This window comes from Netta rufina, assembly GCF_964035555.1.
Source record: "Netta rufina genome assembly, chromosome: 19".
Classification (NCBI taxonomy): domain Eukaryota; kingdom Metazoa; phylum Chordata; class Aves; order Anseriformes; family Anatidae; genus Netta; species Netta rufina.
Genome location: NC_140143.1, coordinates 2,793,979 through 2,810,182, shown reverse-complemented (window position 1 = coordinate 2,810,182; position 16,204 = coordinate 2,793,979). Strand labels below are relative to the sequence as shown.

Below are 16,204 nucleotides of genomic sequence, written 5' to 3'. Positions count from 1 at the left end.
GAGGTAGGAACAGTTTACCTAACACAGTCAGTTTTTCAGACCTGAAGAGGGAAATTTGGTGTATTTTGGGGTTCTGTGGCTGCAGTGCAAGGTGCAGGGCTCCAGGCAGGCACCTTCTGCCCACCTCATTTCCACACGCTGCCATCGGCCTCATCACTACAGCAAGCTGTCACATCTGGGGACGGGGCAGGCACAGAAACCAGCACCCAAACTTTCCTTCCCCTCCAGCAGCACCGGGGCTGTGCTGCTGGCAGCCCCTGCCGCAGAGCTCCCTCTGCTCATCCACCTGCACGGCGTTGCTGCCTCTGCCTCCTAGCAGGGCAAACCACGGAGCTCTGGGGGCAGGGAAGAGTTTCGAGCTGGTGCTTGGAGCTGCTGCACGTGCACAGCCTCAGCTGCTTCCCGTCGCTGTCACCGCAGATCTGCTGTGCTGGGGCAGGAGCAGTGCTTCCTGCCTGCCTGCAGCGTGTCTTCAAAGCTGAACAGCCCTTCCCAAGGCCTCCTGGGGGTAAAGGTGTCCAGGAGCAGACTGGTATTACCCAAACAGCCTGGGCAGATTGGTGGCTTGCCTTTTTTTCTAAGAGCTGCGTGGCAGCTCCTCTCTCTCTCTCTCTGTGCAGGGTGATGGGAGCAGGAGCCCTGCCTGGGAGCTGCCACCTAGCCCTTGAGATTTGGTTACAACACCCATGGTGTGTGCCGGTCAGCCTCGTTTTTAACTTCCTGGCGGGGTGAATTTCACAAACCCTCCCTCAGTTTGTGTTTCAGCTGTTGCTGTAGATACTGTAGCTTCTGCCTGTGCGTGTTTTCTTGTTTTTCTCATCGTTCTGCAGCCTTGCAAACGTAAGAACTAAGGGAGCACGTAAGTTCAGGGTTTCCAAAGGAAACTGTGGTCTGAGACATGCAAAGAAATGTCAGTGGCAGAGAGTTATACATGTGGTTAGTAACAAACTGTTTATTTGTTTTGCTAACAAGAAGCAGGTGTTACAGAGGAGTCAGGGTGTTTGGGAGCAAAGCAGGAGGGTTCTGCTGGGGGGGCTGACAACCTTCTAGCTAGCATTAACCCCTGCTGGCTTTACACACGAGAAGTGGAACGTGGTGATAAGAAAGAATGAGTTTGAAAGTAGCTTTAATCTTGTTAAGAGAAAAATCTTTCAACTTTCTTATTCCTTGTTGCCCATGTTACGTGTTATGTCAGCACTGTCAGGGCTGAAGGCAATAGCAAAACAGTGACAGGACCCAGTACGGGATTCGAGACACTCACCAAAGCCTCTCAAAGTGTTTGAGGAGAGCTGCAGGTGGTTATTAGCAGGACTAAAGCGCACAGGAAGAGCGTCCAGCACATACGGAAAAGCTCCTGTATTTAAAGGGTTATTTTCCATCATTTACTACGAACTATTTTAAAACGCGCCGTGTGACAAGAATCTACCAGTGCCTTAAAAATTCTTCACTGAAAAGCTAATGCTTGTATCATCCCTTGGCTGCCGCTGGTTGCTAACACGATGCTGCAGTGTTTGGTCTCTGCTGGTGCCGCGTGTATCCAGGAACGTTTGTCTGCAGCTTCTTTTACAAACGGGGCCCGGGGTGTGCTGTACAGCACGCAGCTGCAGCAGATTCTTGGGCTGTTTAATTCTTCCTTTATTGCCAGACCAGTAACAGAATTGCCGGAGTGAGAGTCCCCGTGCGGAAGTAAGGGAGTGTTTGCAGGTGAAAGGAGCGGCTGTGAATGAGCAGCTAAATTTAGGGCGCTGTAGGTGGGGAGAAATGGTCTCTGAGCATGACACGTGCTGGCCTGAAAGAGCCTCTGTGGGTACCAGGATGTGTCCGCAGAGAGGGGGTAACAAGGAGAGGATCAAAAGTTGCACCCAGGAGTTTGCAGGAAGGTTGAGCGAAGGCGCCTTGAGCTTTAATCCAGGTTGTTTACATAGCTTCTATTTTTTTCTGAATCCGGTTCGCGGATTTAATTGGCACTTCGTGTGAAAGGTTTAATTTCCTGGGCCGGGGTGTTATTTGTAATTACTGTTATCAGGATTTGGTTAGGCTTTCATTTGCTTCACGTCACCCAGGTAGGATATTTCCTTTGCTGGAAAATTGACTCGCTGTGCCCAGGGCCCCAAATGAAGCTGACAGGTGAGAGTTCCCACTGCGCCCAATTTTCAGGATTAATTTTTGCTCCCTGGTGCACAAATCTCCCTTTGCTCTCCCTTCCTGGTCTCACACACTGTGAGCAATTAACGTTTCTGAAGCGTGTGAATTATCTGCTGTTCTGACAACGAGGAAGTACACACCAAGTGCATCTATGTATGTAAATGCTGTGTTGAAATAGAATGCTTGCACATTCTGATGTTTGTTACTGGCATTTCCTTGCATATAAACAAGTGAATTTGGTAGAAATACAGTTTCTGCTCAGTTCTCCCTTTACACACTGTTAGCTGACCACTTTGGCCCCTTCTTCTGCACCAAGAAATCCCACGTGTAGGTTGGGCTGCGAGATCAGTGTCCTTCCTGGAAGAATATTGTCCAGAAAACACTTCCAAGTGCTGCCACTGATCAGATTGCACCAACTCAGCGGCCTGCAGAGGTGGGACGTGCCCTCTGCAAGCACGTACATTGGTAAAATAAAGAAACAAGTCTATTATTGATAGATTTTAGGAGCCTGTAACCTTTTGAAGAGCACCGTTGGCAGTGCTCTGCTCAGCCTTGCTTTCTTCCTGCATTTAAAGTGAGGTGTGTGTTTGAAGAAATTCGTGAAAATGCTTGTTTGGTTCCGAGCTGCCCAAAACAGGCGGAAAAAGCATCTTAGAGGTGTGAGGATACCGCAGGAAAGGATAGGGGCAGTCTCAGTGAAAACATTTCATGAACTAGAGATTGAATGTGGTGTGGTATTTAAATATCGAGGGGATCTGTTCACCCCAGGGTTTCTCCTGGTGGTTGTCGAGGGAGCGCGCTTCCAGGTCCTCTCCTGAGAGCCCTCGGTCGTGATATTGAGAGGAGTTCTGGAGGGCTCCGACTGTCCACCAGCCGAGGTGGCACAAAAACAGTCAGAAAAAGGGATAGGAAACATAAAGCCTGCAGACTCTGCCTTTCCAGGTATGGTTTATTTAATGTATTTTATTACTAGCAGCACGTGGGGAATGGCGTGAGTCACGGAGGGAGGGAGGCAGCTCCGTGCAGTGAGTGCATCAGCTTTGGGGGCTTTCTTGGCGATGTCCGGGAGGGAATCTGGCTTTTCCTGGAGGTGCTGAGCCAGCCTGAGCCCTGTGGCTGTGGGACCAGCTGCCAGCAGCACTCCCAGCCCTGCGGCACCCGATAATGCCGTGGGGCTGTTCCTCCCGAGTGGCTGCCGCTGATAAGCTCTTGCTGATAACACCGGGGGTGCGTAAGGAAGGGAGATACAAGCGCAGGCAGGGTTTGCTGATTTACTTGGTATGATCGGGGCAAGCTCAGAGCTCGTGCTGGAGGCCTGGGCTGTTGCAGGAGGAGGGGAAGGGACATTTCCCAGCAGGCAGGGAGCTGTGCACACAAGAGCAGCCTCTTCCCCTCACTCTGCTGCAGGTTTTCTGGGGGAATGCAGGGCGTGAGTGCCAGAGCGTAGTGGTTACTGTGCTAGCTCCCTCCTGCACGTGCTGAATTGTGAGCACAAGTGGCAGGGGGAGCCCAGTTGTCCTCAAAGCTCTGCTCCCACCGGTTGGGGCTGTGATGGGACACCTACCTGGTATGGAGCTGGTGCCTGCTGCCCACGTGCCCGTCTCCTGCAGGCCCTCAACCCCAGCTGCAATTTCTCTGGTTATTTCATAACTTTGACTCATTTTGCAGCAGGCTAAAACAAAAAACAAACAAAAAAAAAACAACACAGCCACATCAATGGCAAAATGCAAAAGCCTCGATGTGCTTGAAATGCCTCCCTGCGATCACTTCCCGTGGCGTTGGTGCAGCCTCGCAGAGACCAAAAGGAAATCGCCAGAGCGCCCGGGGAGGGCAGGATCTGACCCAGCACGAGGCGATGCTGAGCACGAGGAGATGCTGAGCACGAGGAGATGCTGAGCACGAGGAGATGCTGAGCAGGAGGTGATGCTCGGTCTCGCTGCTGCTGGGGCTCCCTGGGGCCGGTTTGTGCCGTGCTGCTGCCAGCCGGGCTGTGGCAGGCAGCCGGCAGCGGCCGCAGCAGAAAAACCCGTTCACAACATTAATGAAAGCTTTGACAAAAAGGAAGCCGGGGAAGCTATTGTCTCGTTGGCCTTATTCTCATAATGTCTGCGTGTAATAAGTCTTTTGGTTATGCTTGTGGCTTCTGTGACAAAGCAGTGATTTAGGGGGCTGTCTTTACAGAGGCAGAGCTGCTCGCACGGGCCAAAGTGTTGGTGAGTAATATTTTACCGCAAATTGTCGTAACTGGAGCTTGACAACTGCTGTAGGAAAGAGGGTGGGGGGTTGTGTTTGATTTATTAGGTGGCTTGCTGCAATTCGCAAGAAGGAAAATTAAAAAAAAAAAAAGAAAAAAAAAAGAAAAAAGAAAAGCTTTATGCTAACACAGCCCTGAGTTTGCATATCCTGCAAGTAAAAGTCTGGGTGAGCAAAACTGCGGGGGGAAGATCTCAAAATCTCGGCGTGTTCCTGCCAGGAGCCCCAGAGGTGGCTTGCATCCATGGGAGGCACACACGTTGCAGCTGCAGATGGGGTTCTGTAACCGAGAGCAGCTTCGGATGCTCGAGAGCCTTTCCCAGGCCTCGTGCAGCAGCGCTACACTAGAGGGAACTGTTCCCTCTCCAGCCCCAGCCGGCATTCCCCGTCCCTATGGATCCGTGCTGGTGGTGCAGAACCTCACTGACCGGAGGGGAAAGCGAGTCCTCGGCATGGCACTGCAGGACCGAGGAGGGATTTGGCCTTCCGATGTCACCCAGTGGTCAAGTGCAGGGTTCCACCTCTGGAAAACGGCGCCTTGTCGTTGTCTTTCAGCAAAGCCAGCAGTTCAGCGAGCGTCCTGCTACAACTGAGCTCTGAACATCCTAAGGGTGAGCCTTAAAGAGGGAGAGGGATTGCTGTCAGTGCTTGCATCACCAAAAAATTCAGGTCATGTTTACTACGGGCAGCTGGAAAACAATGATCTCAGATGCTAACAAGTAACATCTGAGGGGAATCATTAAAACACTTGTGTTGTTTTGTAAGCACCTACTTCATTTTTTTCCGGTCTCTCCCAGACAAGTTTAGCTATTTTTAAAGACTTGTTTGTCCCTTTAGGAACCTGATGTTGGCTTATCTAAAACAAGTGAAAAAAAAAAACTAAGAGCTTGCCGTTCCCTTTAGTTTTAAATGGAAAAAATGACAAAAAAAAAAACAACATTGTACAGCTTCCTTTCTGCTGTAGAATGGACAGACACCTAGGGGCTGAGGGCTGCTTGTCCTGCTGCAAGCTGCCCTTGTGCAATTTCCTTTATTTACATCTGTCTGGCAGTGGCCTCATTGGCTAGATGGCTACAGGAGTATAAAATCTTGTACAAGTCCTTCGGAAAGGGATACCGAGGCTCGCAGAAGTGACTCCTGTCGCTCGTTGCCCTCTGATTTACTGGCATGAAGTAGCTATACACAGTTATTGAATAAAAGCATTTTCACCCTATTTTGTTCTGGCATTAATGCCTTCATACCAGGATGAGCAGGGAGGTCATGGGCCATTAATTTAAACCAGGTGGGAAGAATTACTCCAAATTGTTTGTGTGCTGGGAGACATCTGATAGTGTTACAGTTTTATGTGCTCATCTTTATAAGGATGTGAACAGTGTGCGGCCTTTGTAGTGCTTTTTTGTTGTTGTTTTGGGGAAGTTGTTGCAAAGCGTGTTTGTTCGCTGCTGCAATGGAGCCAGAGTCAGATTGGGAGACAGATTGGCTTCCTGGGAGCTTGGTATTTGTGTCGTCTGCTCTGCTTGCACGTGTGATCACCTACCTCTGTTCTGGGACTGCTGCAACTAGAATGCAAATAAATTGCAATTAATGCCTGTCGGTGGTGCGATGAGTCCTTCAACGAGTCATTTGCAGATCTAACACATGCTCGTATTTGGAATTTAGCAGCATGGCCATATTACTCCTTGTAGGGTTTGGTGAGTCTAGGAGTTACAGGTTAAACAAGGAAGGGTGTAACGTCGCGTGGTGGAGGGAGAAATAAGGTTTGGGGAAGGGAAAAGTGCCCCTTAGTGCGACCAGCCTGGTATTTATTAGTTTGATTTTTGATATGGGAGCCGCCTAGCCTGGCACGTAGAAAGTATTCTGCAATTCAGCGAGATGATAAAATAATTACATGATTGCCTGCTTCTTGAAGCCGCGAGGATAATGTCCCTAAGCACCGCCAATTCAGCCACCGCTCAGAAGGAGAAAAGGCTGCCCAGAACCAGGCCTGCGCTGCTGAGGGTTTGCAGGAGTCTCCTCGAGGTCAGCACCAAGTAGATGGCTTCCAAACAGCTCATTTAAAGGAAGGTATGATTGTAGGATTACCCAATTTGCAGGGTAACCACGCCGCTTCAGCCCGAGGAAGTGCAACACCACAGCCCCGGGAGGGGAAGCAGCAGCGGGACCCCAAAGCACCACGAGGCCAGCAGAGACCCAGCCCTGCTCCTAGGGACGGGCAGGAGGGAGGCACGGAAAGGAGCTCCTTCGTTTTCTTAATCATTCAAAAAAAAAGGGAAAAAAAGGAAAAGTTTATTGCAAAGTCAGTGTTTTAGGGTTTTTTTTTCCAGAGCCCACTAGGTGCGTTACAAATGGGTAGATCCTGCTCTGGGCGCACTGAAGCCCGCGTCTGGGTCTGCCGAGCCCGCGCACACACAGACAGGACAGAAACGTACGGCGAGGTCAGTGACAAACGTATTATTTGATCTGTATTGGAAATTGTTGTAAAAAAAGTTACAGTAGAACCTCGTAAATCTGCAGAACAGGGAGCTTTCACACACACGCAAAACCTGGAGGCCTTATTCCACTTCCAAGCAGAGTTGTAATAGCAAAGTGCTGTAGTGAGGTCTCATATTACAAAGACTTCAATAATCTTACAATTATAGGCTACAGAACATTTACCCAAATGCTTGAAGTATCATAAATTAACAATAAATAAAGTACATCTGAATGCAACGCGGGATTTGTTCAGTTACTCACTGACTCGCAACACTCGAGTTCTCGGTAAGGGGTCTTCCAGTCCTTGGCGCGACGCAGCGAGGTTCTGCTGTGGGTGATAAAGTGCTGAGGCATAGAAAGGACACGAGACTGCAGCATGGTCACAACAGTTTTCAGGCAGTGACGATGGATTGCTCTAGCCACTTCGTTGCATGAGTGCCTGTTTCTATATTTTTTTCTTTTTTTGGACATCTAAGACAAAAACAAATCAAGCACCTTCCCAAAGAGGAGTTCTACAGATTGTCCCACGTTTCTATGGCTGGTAAAAGACACGGACATGTCAGTGTAGCAGTTAATGCATGATGCCACTTCCACTTAAATACACAGAAATGCTTTTTTTTTTCCAAAGCACGTGTACTCAAACTGAAACAGACTCGTTTTATTTGTTCCCCCTGAGTTGCCTAGAGGCGGTAAGATGCACATAGGTGGGGTAAGCAAGCTTGTGTCACTGGGAGTAGGAATCGCTCCTGTTAAGACTAAATGAACAGCTAGTACGTGGTCTTTTATACTTCCTTTTACACATTAAATACACACTGGCTCCAGTTCTTTTTCTCACTGAAGTCAGCAGCAAAAGGCCTCTCACTGAGGTTGGGGAGGAAGGGGCACTGCTAGGACCAGCCCCCGGCCAGGACAGCATCGAGGGACTCCACATTCGTTCAGAGATGTGGCAGAGCTGTCCCCGTGCACCCCTAGGTGAGACGTTTGGGTACATTCAGATGTTAAGACACACTGGGCCAAATCCTCACTGCGTGGTGGTCTGCTTACAGCAGTAGAGCCAGGTCCACTGACAGCAGCTGAGGCCTTATGGAAGGAGAGAGTGAATCTGTAGGGTTTTTATTATTATTATTTTAAATAACAAGGGGGTTACCTAGGGCCTACCTATTAAAAACAGCTATAGTCTATGCTGTGAGTTTCCCCAACAATTTCACAAGCTAGCAATACAAGATAGGTATTGAAAGGTTTGATGTAAAGACAGTTTTCCATTACGCAAAAGATTATTTTTCCTCTCCAGTTAAGATAATGTCCTTTAACTATCTTAGAATAAATTAATAAATACTAGTTAAATTAGAAACAGTACATCTGGGCAGACTAGTGATACAAGGCGGTTCGAAGGAAACCAATCAGGAGAAGAAAAATGATCTTATCATGAAATATGTGCAGTAATAACTGGCCACAAAGACATATGGAACCTCTGATTTCCCAGCATTTGTGACATTCAAGTTAATTAGAAGAACAATAGCAATGGTTTAAGTCAGCTATCTAGGCTAGCCTCCTCCTCAAGTCTAAAATATAAGTCCGTATTCTTCCGAAAGAAAATGCAGTTGGCTACTAGTGTTGCACAAATACTCATCTCTAGCTGGTGCAATTGGTTTGTGACTGTGCAGGATCTGCAGTACGGGATGAACGGAGCCAGTCAGAGACTGCACTGCCAGGTTGCCTTGCACGGGCTGCTTCTGCTGTTCTGTTTTCCACGTGGGATCAGTCGAGCCTTTACCTATGCGTGTTATCGGGAAAGCAGGAGTGTGCATCACAGCTTCATGCTAGACACGAATTATTCTTATGTGGCTATCTGTATTTTCTATGGAGCTTTCCATTGTTGGTTAAAAAAGTTCTTTCTAACAATAAAAAAAAAAGTTGTTTGTTAATAGCAACTGTTCTGTTCACATTTAAAATTTCACATTCCCTTTAGAATGGAGTTTTAAAATGTGGAGCAGAGCTGACACGTTCCCCAGGCTTACACCAAGTACATTAGATGGAGAAGGGACAGTTTTTTACGCCGCGCTGTCACAGCCTTTTCCTGAATGATCTGCTTTTCCGATATCCATTTCGATGAAGTCCTCTGGCAAGTCTTGCGTGCCTTCCGCCGTGCCTTCTGCTGCACCTTCCTCTGCGCCCGGCTGCTGCCGGTGGCACAGCCCAGCCTTGCACGGCCTCACCAAGGACAGAAACACAGCACCCAGGACCATGCCAGCAGCACAGGAGTAGAAGGCTGAGCTGTAGTTCTGTGTTTTATCCACTAAGACACCTATGGAAGACACATTTACACCAGTTAGCCGCAACTTTACCCCATGCTCTTGCCCACCCCGCCTAGAAGAGGATTCCTACGGGGCCCACTGCATCAATATTTGCAAGGAAGAGATAACTGATGACAACCAGATGCTACCTTAAAGGAAAGGTGGGAAAACATTACGTTTAGTCATCTTTCTGCAAGTCAGAAGACCTGAGTCACTGCAGGGACACTAGGACTGAAATACTTCTCCTCTGATAGACGTCACTTTTTTTTTTTTTTTTTTTTGCAGTGTGTGGTAAGACCACCTGCACTGAAAGCAGTCTGCTTCTGCCGCTCACTACAGCCTGAACTGATGCCAGCGTTGGGTTTCTAACAGGATCAGGGCAGCACTGCAGCATTTTGCTCTGCCCTGAGGTTCCTCCGTGGAGCCTGCCTTGTCTTTGGGACTCTGCAGAGCTGCATTGCAGCAGTCTTCTGGCTCCGAGAGCCTCCTCGCGCTAGCTGCGGGTCTTTAGGGTAGCACTACGACTAGGGCCATCGCAATACCTTCTAGACAGGTCAGCACCAGCATTTATCAGGCACCCAAAAAGCACGAGGGAAGTTTTAGTTACCTGCAAGGGGTGGGCCAGCCAACCCAGCTAAGCTCTGAATGAAGACGTAGACTCCAGCTGCAGAAGACATTTTTGCAATGCCAACCACGTCGTCTTCTGCCAGCAGAGGAATGTGTGTGCCCGCTACTGTTCCCAGCATGAACCCGAAAAATATGCTACATGTCATCAGCCCCCAGAACTCGGAGGCGAAAGGGAAGGCAAACAGTGCTACAGACAGCAGAACGACACAGATGAGCTCGATGTAGATCTTGCGGATAGGCTTTTTGTTGAGAACCCAGCCAGCTGAAATTCTGCCAAAGACCTCTGCGATCGCCATGGCAGACAGTATGTATGCAGAGTGGTCTTTGCTGATGCCCAGGCTGCGACTCAGGGGAATGATGTACAGGGAGGGAGCGAAGAACCCCAGGGTAGCAAATAGGCCAAAGAATGCATAACAGATAAAGCTAGAGTCTCTCATCACAGAAAAGTCCAGTAGTTTGGTTTTTGGTTCTGTAGGGGGGCTGTTGTTTCCAACGAGGGTCTGTGCATGTTCCTTTGGTTCTTCACTTTTCGGCTCTGCTTTGGTGTTTCCAGGCACATTTCTGGGTGAGGTAGTTATTTCGACTCCTGAGTCAATGGACTCTATTGAGGTGCGTGTTTGCTCGTTTTCAAGCATGTACTTTGTCTCCGTGGGCTCCTCCGGAGGCTGCGCTTTCACTTCTTCTTCTGCCTGCTCTTTGATGACAATGGGGCGCAGCAGCGACCCGCAGACGACGATGCTCAGCTGCAGCACCCCAACAGACAGCAGGCTGTATCTCCAGCCGATCTGCTCCTTCAGAGCAGTAATTGCTGAGGAAAGAGAGCACAGGAACAGAGCGTAACTAAAAACCCCTGCGGCCACACCAAGCAGCTGTCTGAATTTCAGGTTAGCGGAGCAACCAAAGCCGTGGCACTTCGGGCACCAGTCAAAGGGTCCTGAGCACCTCAAAGGGTCCTGAATACCCTTGTGGGCCCCTCCTGCCCTGCCCAGGGCCACCCAGGGGTGGGCACCCAGATCTCAGCAGGGAGCCCAGGCACCACATCTCACATCTGGCTAGCAGAAGCCATCTCGCCGCTTGTCACTTCGGAGGTCCCAGGGGGTTTGGGATGTGCAGGGATGGAGGTGGGGTTATTTTTAGTGAATGAGAGCGAACGCAACGCTTGAGTTTCCTCTTTCAGCTGACCCCACCCTGCAACCAGCTACCAGAGGAAGTCTCTCGGCCTCGCTCAAAGGTGCGTGTGGCTGCTTCGTTACAAACCCTCAGCTGCAACCAGATGAGCTCTGGGATGGGCATTAGCCAAGCAGAAGCATGCACACGAGGCTGCCACTGAAGGAAAGGCCCGAGACACGCTGCTGGGGACAGGGCAGGATGGGGACAGGGCAGGACGGGGCCATGTGGGATGCTCTCCCCTCCTGGGCTGGGGGCAGGTCCCCAGCAGGCTGCGGCCGTCCATCTGCCTGTGCTCGGCACGAGCCCACTAACCTTTAGGAGCAGTTATTTGTGCTGCCTGTGTTTTAAATAGCTGGAGTTTCTCAAGTCTTATTTTTAGCCTGCCAGCTCTATATAGGGAGCCAGCGGGTCGGGTGGCAGCGTGGCAGGGCTCGGTGTGCCAGGCAGCGCTGGGGGGAGCGCAGCCCGTTCCCCAGCACCTGCCTGTGCCCCTTTCCCTCTCCCTGCTGCAGCTCGGGGTGGCTGCAGGCACCCCAGCACCATCCCTCGTGCTGGGGGACTCGGGATCCCTCCCTGATGCACAGCACCTCAGCTGGGGAGGGTGTTTGCCATGGTCAGACTGCTCTTTAGGATTACAAGTAAGAGCCACAGACACATCAGCTACAACCCAGGGGCTGCAGCAGCTCATGGCAAGGCCAACGAGCACCTCTTGGTTGGGAGAAGGCTCAGGGCAGGATTGGGGTGTAGGCATGCAGGAATTCACAAAATTCAGGCACTGTACCTGGTGCGAAGGAGAAGACAGCAAAACATTCCCCTGTCGATGCCACTGCTGTGACCAGCGAGCGCCTTTTGTCAAAATACTGTGATAAAATGGTGACAGTCGGGAGGAAAGAGAGGCAGTATCCGAGGCCTGTGAATAAATGCCAAAAATTGCCATAACAACAAGAAAGGGAGGGGGAAACACTGATGCGAGAACACGTTAAGTCAGCTTTCCTGGTGGTGAGATTACAGTATCATTTCGGCCAACTCAGCAAGTCACCCTGGAAGAAAACCATTGGGGAAACCAAAATGTTATTTTTTTAAATTGGACGAGAGAAAAAAAACAAAAGCAAAACCCAAGAAGAAAACAAAACACAAGGCCCAAAACCCCAAACCTGCTAGGCAGTGCCTCCTGTTCCCAAACACAGCAGTATTTGCTTTCAGGACCTCATCTGCTTTAAGGCTCTGAGCCCGCAGCAGTTGCTCCCGTACGCGAGGCAAAGCTCCCTGGCAGCAGATGTGAGCGGGGCACCCAGGCCAGATTGGAAAAAGGGCGAGACAACAGGGACAAGAAGCGAGGGAAAAGGAGGAGGATTTGACCTGCGAAGGGCTCTTGCCTCCCCAGCGATCCCAGTTAAACCAGCAGCGAGCGGGGCTCCTGCCCAGCGCCCAGGCAGAGCTCACTGGAAGCCACGTGAAGGCGCACGGAGGGACTGGGACGGGGACAACTCACCAGAAACGAGGCCGATGGTGACGTACATGTCCGCGACGGTGCGGGCGAAGGAGGCAGTGACCATGCCCGTGCTGACCAGCACCCCGCCGGCCATCACGACGAAGCGGTGACCGAAGCGATTGCTTAGGACGGTTGACAGAGGAGCTGTGGGCAGCACAGGTCGGTGGTTAACACACAGGTCAGCAGCTTCCCCTGCTGCCAACCCCTTCAGAGCTTCTCCTCGCACCTCTGCCCTCTCCCTGTCCCCACCACGTTATCACTTTCCCCGTTCAGCCTCGCAGAGCATCGCCCCTGCAGCCACCCCCGGGTAAAAAGCTTCCAGAAGAGACCCAGGCACGGCAGCCCGGGGACAAACCTGCAGCAAAACCCATTGAAACAAGCGGGTTTCGGTGAAGCTCAGGTTGTGTTTGAGGCTTTTCACTGAGGAATTAGGTTGTGAAATTCTCTTTTCATCGGTTTCATTGCTGATGAGAGCCGAGCAGCCGGGCTGGGCTCAGCCCCTGGAGCCAGGGACGGGGGCTGCGCCCTCATGCCGTGCAGGACAAGAGGCTCAGAGGGACTGGCAGGTCCAGACAGCCGTCCTGTGGTGTTCCAGGAACACAGCCTCCAGGCTTTACGGGGTTATGTGTCGTGGAGCCATTAGAGGCAAGTCCCAGATATCCCAGATACCGGGCCCTCGGGTGCTGAGTCAGCAGCGCGACTGCACCTTCCGACCGGTGCCCTTTACTCTTACCTGTGAAGGTCTGCACAAACACACAGATGGATATGATCCAGGATATCCTGCTGTTGGTTTCGTCAAAGCTGTCCATCAGGTCGTTGAAGAAGACGCCGAAGGATTTGATGATGCCGTACGTCAGAGCTTCCACGAAGAAGAAAGCAAAAGCAACCGTCCAACCCCATCCTCCATCAGGCACTTTAGTATAAACATTTGGAGTGGTGCACGGCATTTTTACAGCTTTGACCGTCATTTTTGAGCTGGGAGAGAGGAGAGAACAAGCCAGGCATCAGCCTCAGAAGAATTCTGCTTACAGAGGCATGGCCTAGCAGCCAAACCATCAGTAAGGTGCCCTCAGCCAGTCCCTGGGCTGCTGAGGAATTAAATGCAGGCGCTGGGCTCGAGTTCCTCCCTCGATGGTCCCGCAGGGACCATTTCTGCTCCTGCCCTTTGAACCGAGGGCTAGAAACTCCCCGCTCAGCACCAGGGTGAGCTGTTCCCAGCAGCAAAACCCAGCGTGCGGCTGCGGTTCAGCGCAGGGGGCTGGATGCAGTTCGTGAAAGATCCACCGCGGCACCCGGAGAGGGCTGGGATCGCCCGGGCTTCCCACGGCGCTCCCCGTCCCCGATCCTCCCGCCTCCCTGACATCCAGGGGGACACCCACCAGCACCTTTGGGTGCTGCCTACTTTCCTGCGGGGCTGCTCGGTGCCACGAGCCGGCACGCTGCTGCAAGCCGAAGCCGCCGTGCGTCGCCGTGAGTGGCTGCCGGTGCTCGGGGCAGCCGGCAGCTCCCCGGGTGCGTGCTCCTTCCCCAAAAAAACACCGCTCCGGGGCTGCGAGCCCTGCCTGCCCTCACCTTCCCGGGGGTCTGCGTGGCCGCAGCGGGGACGCCCCCGCTGCCAGCAGCTCCCCACGCAGCCCTCGGGCTCAGCCGCGCCGCGACACCTGCGGTGACGGGGATGGGGACATCCCGATGGTGGGGCACAGCACCCAGACGGTTTGGGGGACAGCGAGGGGCTGCACCCCAAAAGCTGCCACCCCCCTTCCCTGCTCTGCCAGGCGTTTCCCTCCTCCATTTTCCACCCCAAACGGCTCCGGCAGCGCTTCCCCATCCCACGGGGGAACTTCTCGCCCATCGCCCGCCCGGCTGCGGCACCCACGGGTGACAGCAAGCGGCCTCGGGGGGACCTGGCAAGGGCTTTGCGCCCCCCCAGGGGGGTGTAGGGAGCACCCAGCACCCCGCTGCCCCTCCATGGGGTGCCCCAAGGTGGGTCGGGGCCGGTGCACGGCTCTCCAAGGGGGTTCTGCCAAGGGATGGAGCCGGGCGTGGGCTCCAGCATCCTTCCCGTGGCTTGGGAAAGGGGGCCACGACCACCGGTGGGGCTCGAAGTTTGTCCGTGCCCCCCCCCCCCAAAAAAAAAAAAGGGTGCGGGGTCGGGGCTGAGCTCCCGGGGTCACGGTACCGGGGGTGGGGGCGAGGTGAGGAGGAACCCCGCTATTTAGGGAAAAAAAACGAAATAATCCCAGGTCTCGGCGTGCATAATGGGCATTTTGGGATCGGGGGGGATTAAAGTGAGCCGTGGGAGGGGGATAGGGATAGAGGGGGGGTGAGGATAAAGCCCCCCCCGCATCACTTGGGGCACATTTCAGCCCTGATTTCTGCATCGCCACCGCCGCACCGGCTCCTCGGCGGGCGCCGGGGCCGCCGGCTAAAAATAAAGGGATGCGGAAAAGGGGAGGGGAGGCAAAGTGGAGGGGGGGGGGGGGGCACAAAATACCCCCAAAAAATCAAAAAAACACAAAAGAATCGCAAAAAAAAATAACAACAAACCAACCTTCTAACCCAGCCCTCCCCCACCCCAAATAGCCAAAAAAAAAAAAAATTAAAAAAAAAAAAAAAAACCAAACTCACCGGGGTGCAGGGGGGCTAGGGGCGGCCCATGGTCGGCAGCCCCCCCCCCTCCTTGGGCGAAGGAGGCGGCCCCGCTGCCCGCCGGCTGCTCCCGGGGCCCCCGCGGCTGCTGCCGGTGCCCGCGGCCGCTCGGGGCCGGCCCTTTATAGACCGGCTGCAGCCGGTCCCCGCCGGCGGCTCCGCAGCGCCATGTGCGCGCCCGGCGCGGCTGCGGCGCGGCTCGGAACGGAACGGAACGGGGAGGGGTTATGGGGGGGGGGGGTGATATGGGGGGGGGTATGGGGGGGGTATGGGGGGTGGGGGGGGGTAAGGGGGGGGTTGGGGGGGATAAGGGGGGGTTAATGGGGGGATAAGGGGGGATTAATGGGGGGTTTGGGGGGATTATGGGGGGGGGTTGGGGGGGATAAGAGTGGTTTGGGGGAGATAAGGGGGGTTTGGGGGGGATAATGGGGGTTGGGGGGGGATAAGGAGGGGTTATGGGGGGTGTAGGAGGGTTAATGGAGGGGTTGGGGGGGGATAAGGGGGGTTTGGAGGGGGTTAATGGGGGGATTAAGGGGGGTTTGGGGGGATTATGGGGGGGTTGGGGGGATAAGGGGGGTTTGGGGGGGTTAATGGGGGTTGGGGGGGGTAAGGAGGGGTAAGGGGGAGGTTGGGGGGGGATAAGGGGGAGGTTGGGGGGGGATAAGGGGGGTTGGAGGGGGTTAATGGGGGGATTAATGGGGGGTTTGGGGGGGATTATGGGGGGATTAATGGGGGGTTTGGGGGGATTATGGGAGGGTTGGGGGGCATAAGGGGGGTTTGGCGGAGATAAGAGGGGTTTGGGGGAGATAAGGGGGGTTTGGGGGGGGTTAATGGGGGTTGGAGGGGGTAATGGGGGGGTATAGGGGGTTAATGGGGGTTGGGGGGGTTATGGGGGGATAAGGGGGGATTATGGGGGGGGTGGGGGGATAAGGGGGGTTGGGAGGGGTTAATGGGGGGATTAATGGGTTTGGGGGGATTATGAGGGGTTGGGGGGGATAAGGGGGGTTTGGAGGGGGTTAATGGGGGTTATGGGGGGGTAAGGGGGAGGTATGGGGGGGTAAGGGGGGGTTATGGGGGAATAAGGGGGGTTGGGAGGGGTTAA

At 53.1% G+C, this 16,204-nt stretch overlaps 1 protein-coding gene across 1 annotated transcript; it reads right to left on the bottom strand.

Annotated features, from left to right (window-relative positions):
* Window positions 1-6,760: 6,760 nt before the first annotated feature.
* SLC16A6 (solute carrier family 16 member 6) lies at window positions 6,761-15,209 on the bottom strand. Its single transcript, XM_084298386.1, has 6 exons — window positions 15,082-15,209; window positions 13,187-13,428; window positions 12,454-12,597; window positions 11,743-11,871; window positions 9,772-10,599; window positions 6,761-9,175 (listed from the first exon to the last, which is right to left on the bottom strand). The coding sequence occupies exons 2-6, from the start codon at window positions 13,419-13,421 to the stop codon at window positions 8,922-8,924; spliced, it is 1,590 nt and encodes a 529-aa protein (XP_084154512.1). The 5' UTR covers window positions 13,422-13,428; window positions 15,082-15,209; the 3' UTR covers window positions 6,761-8,921.
* Window positions 15,210-16,204: the final 995 nt, after the last annotated feature.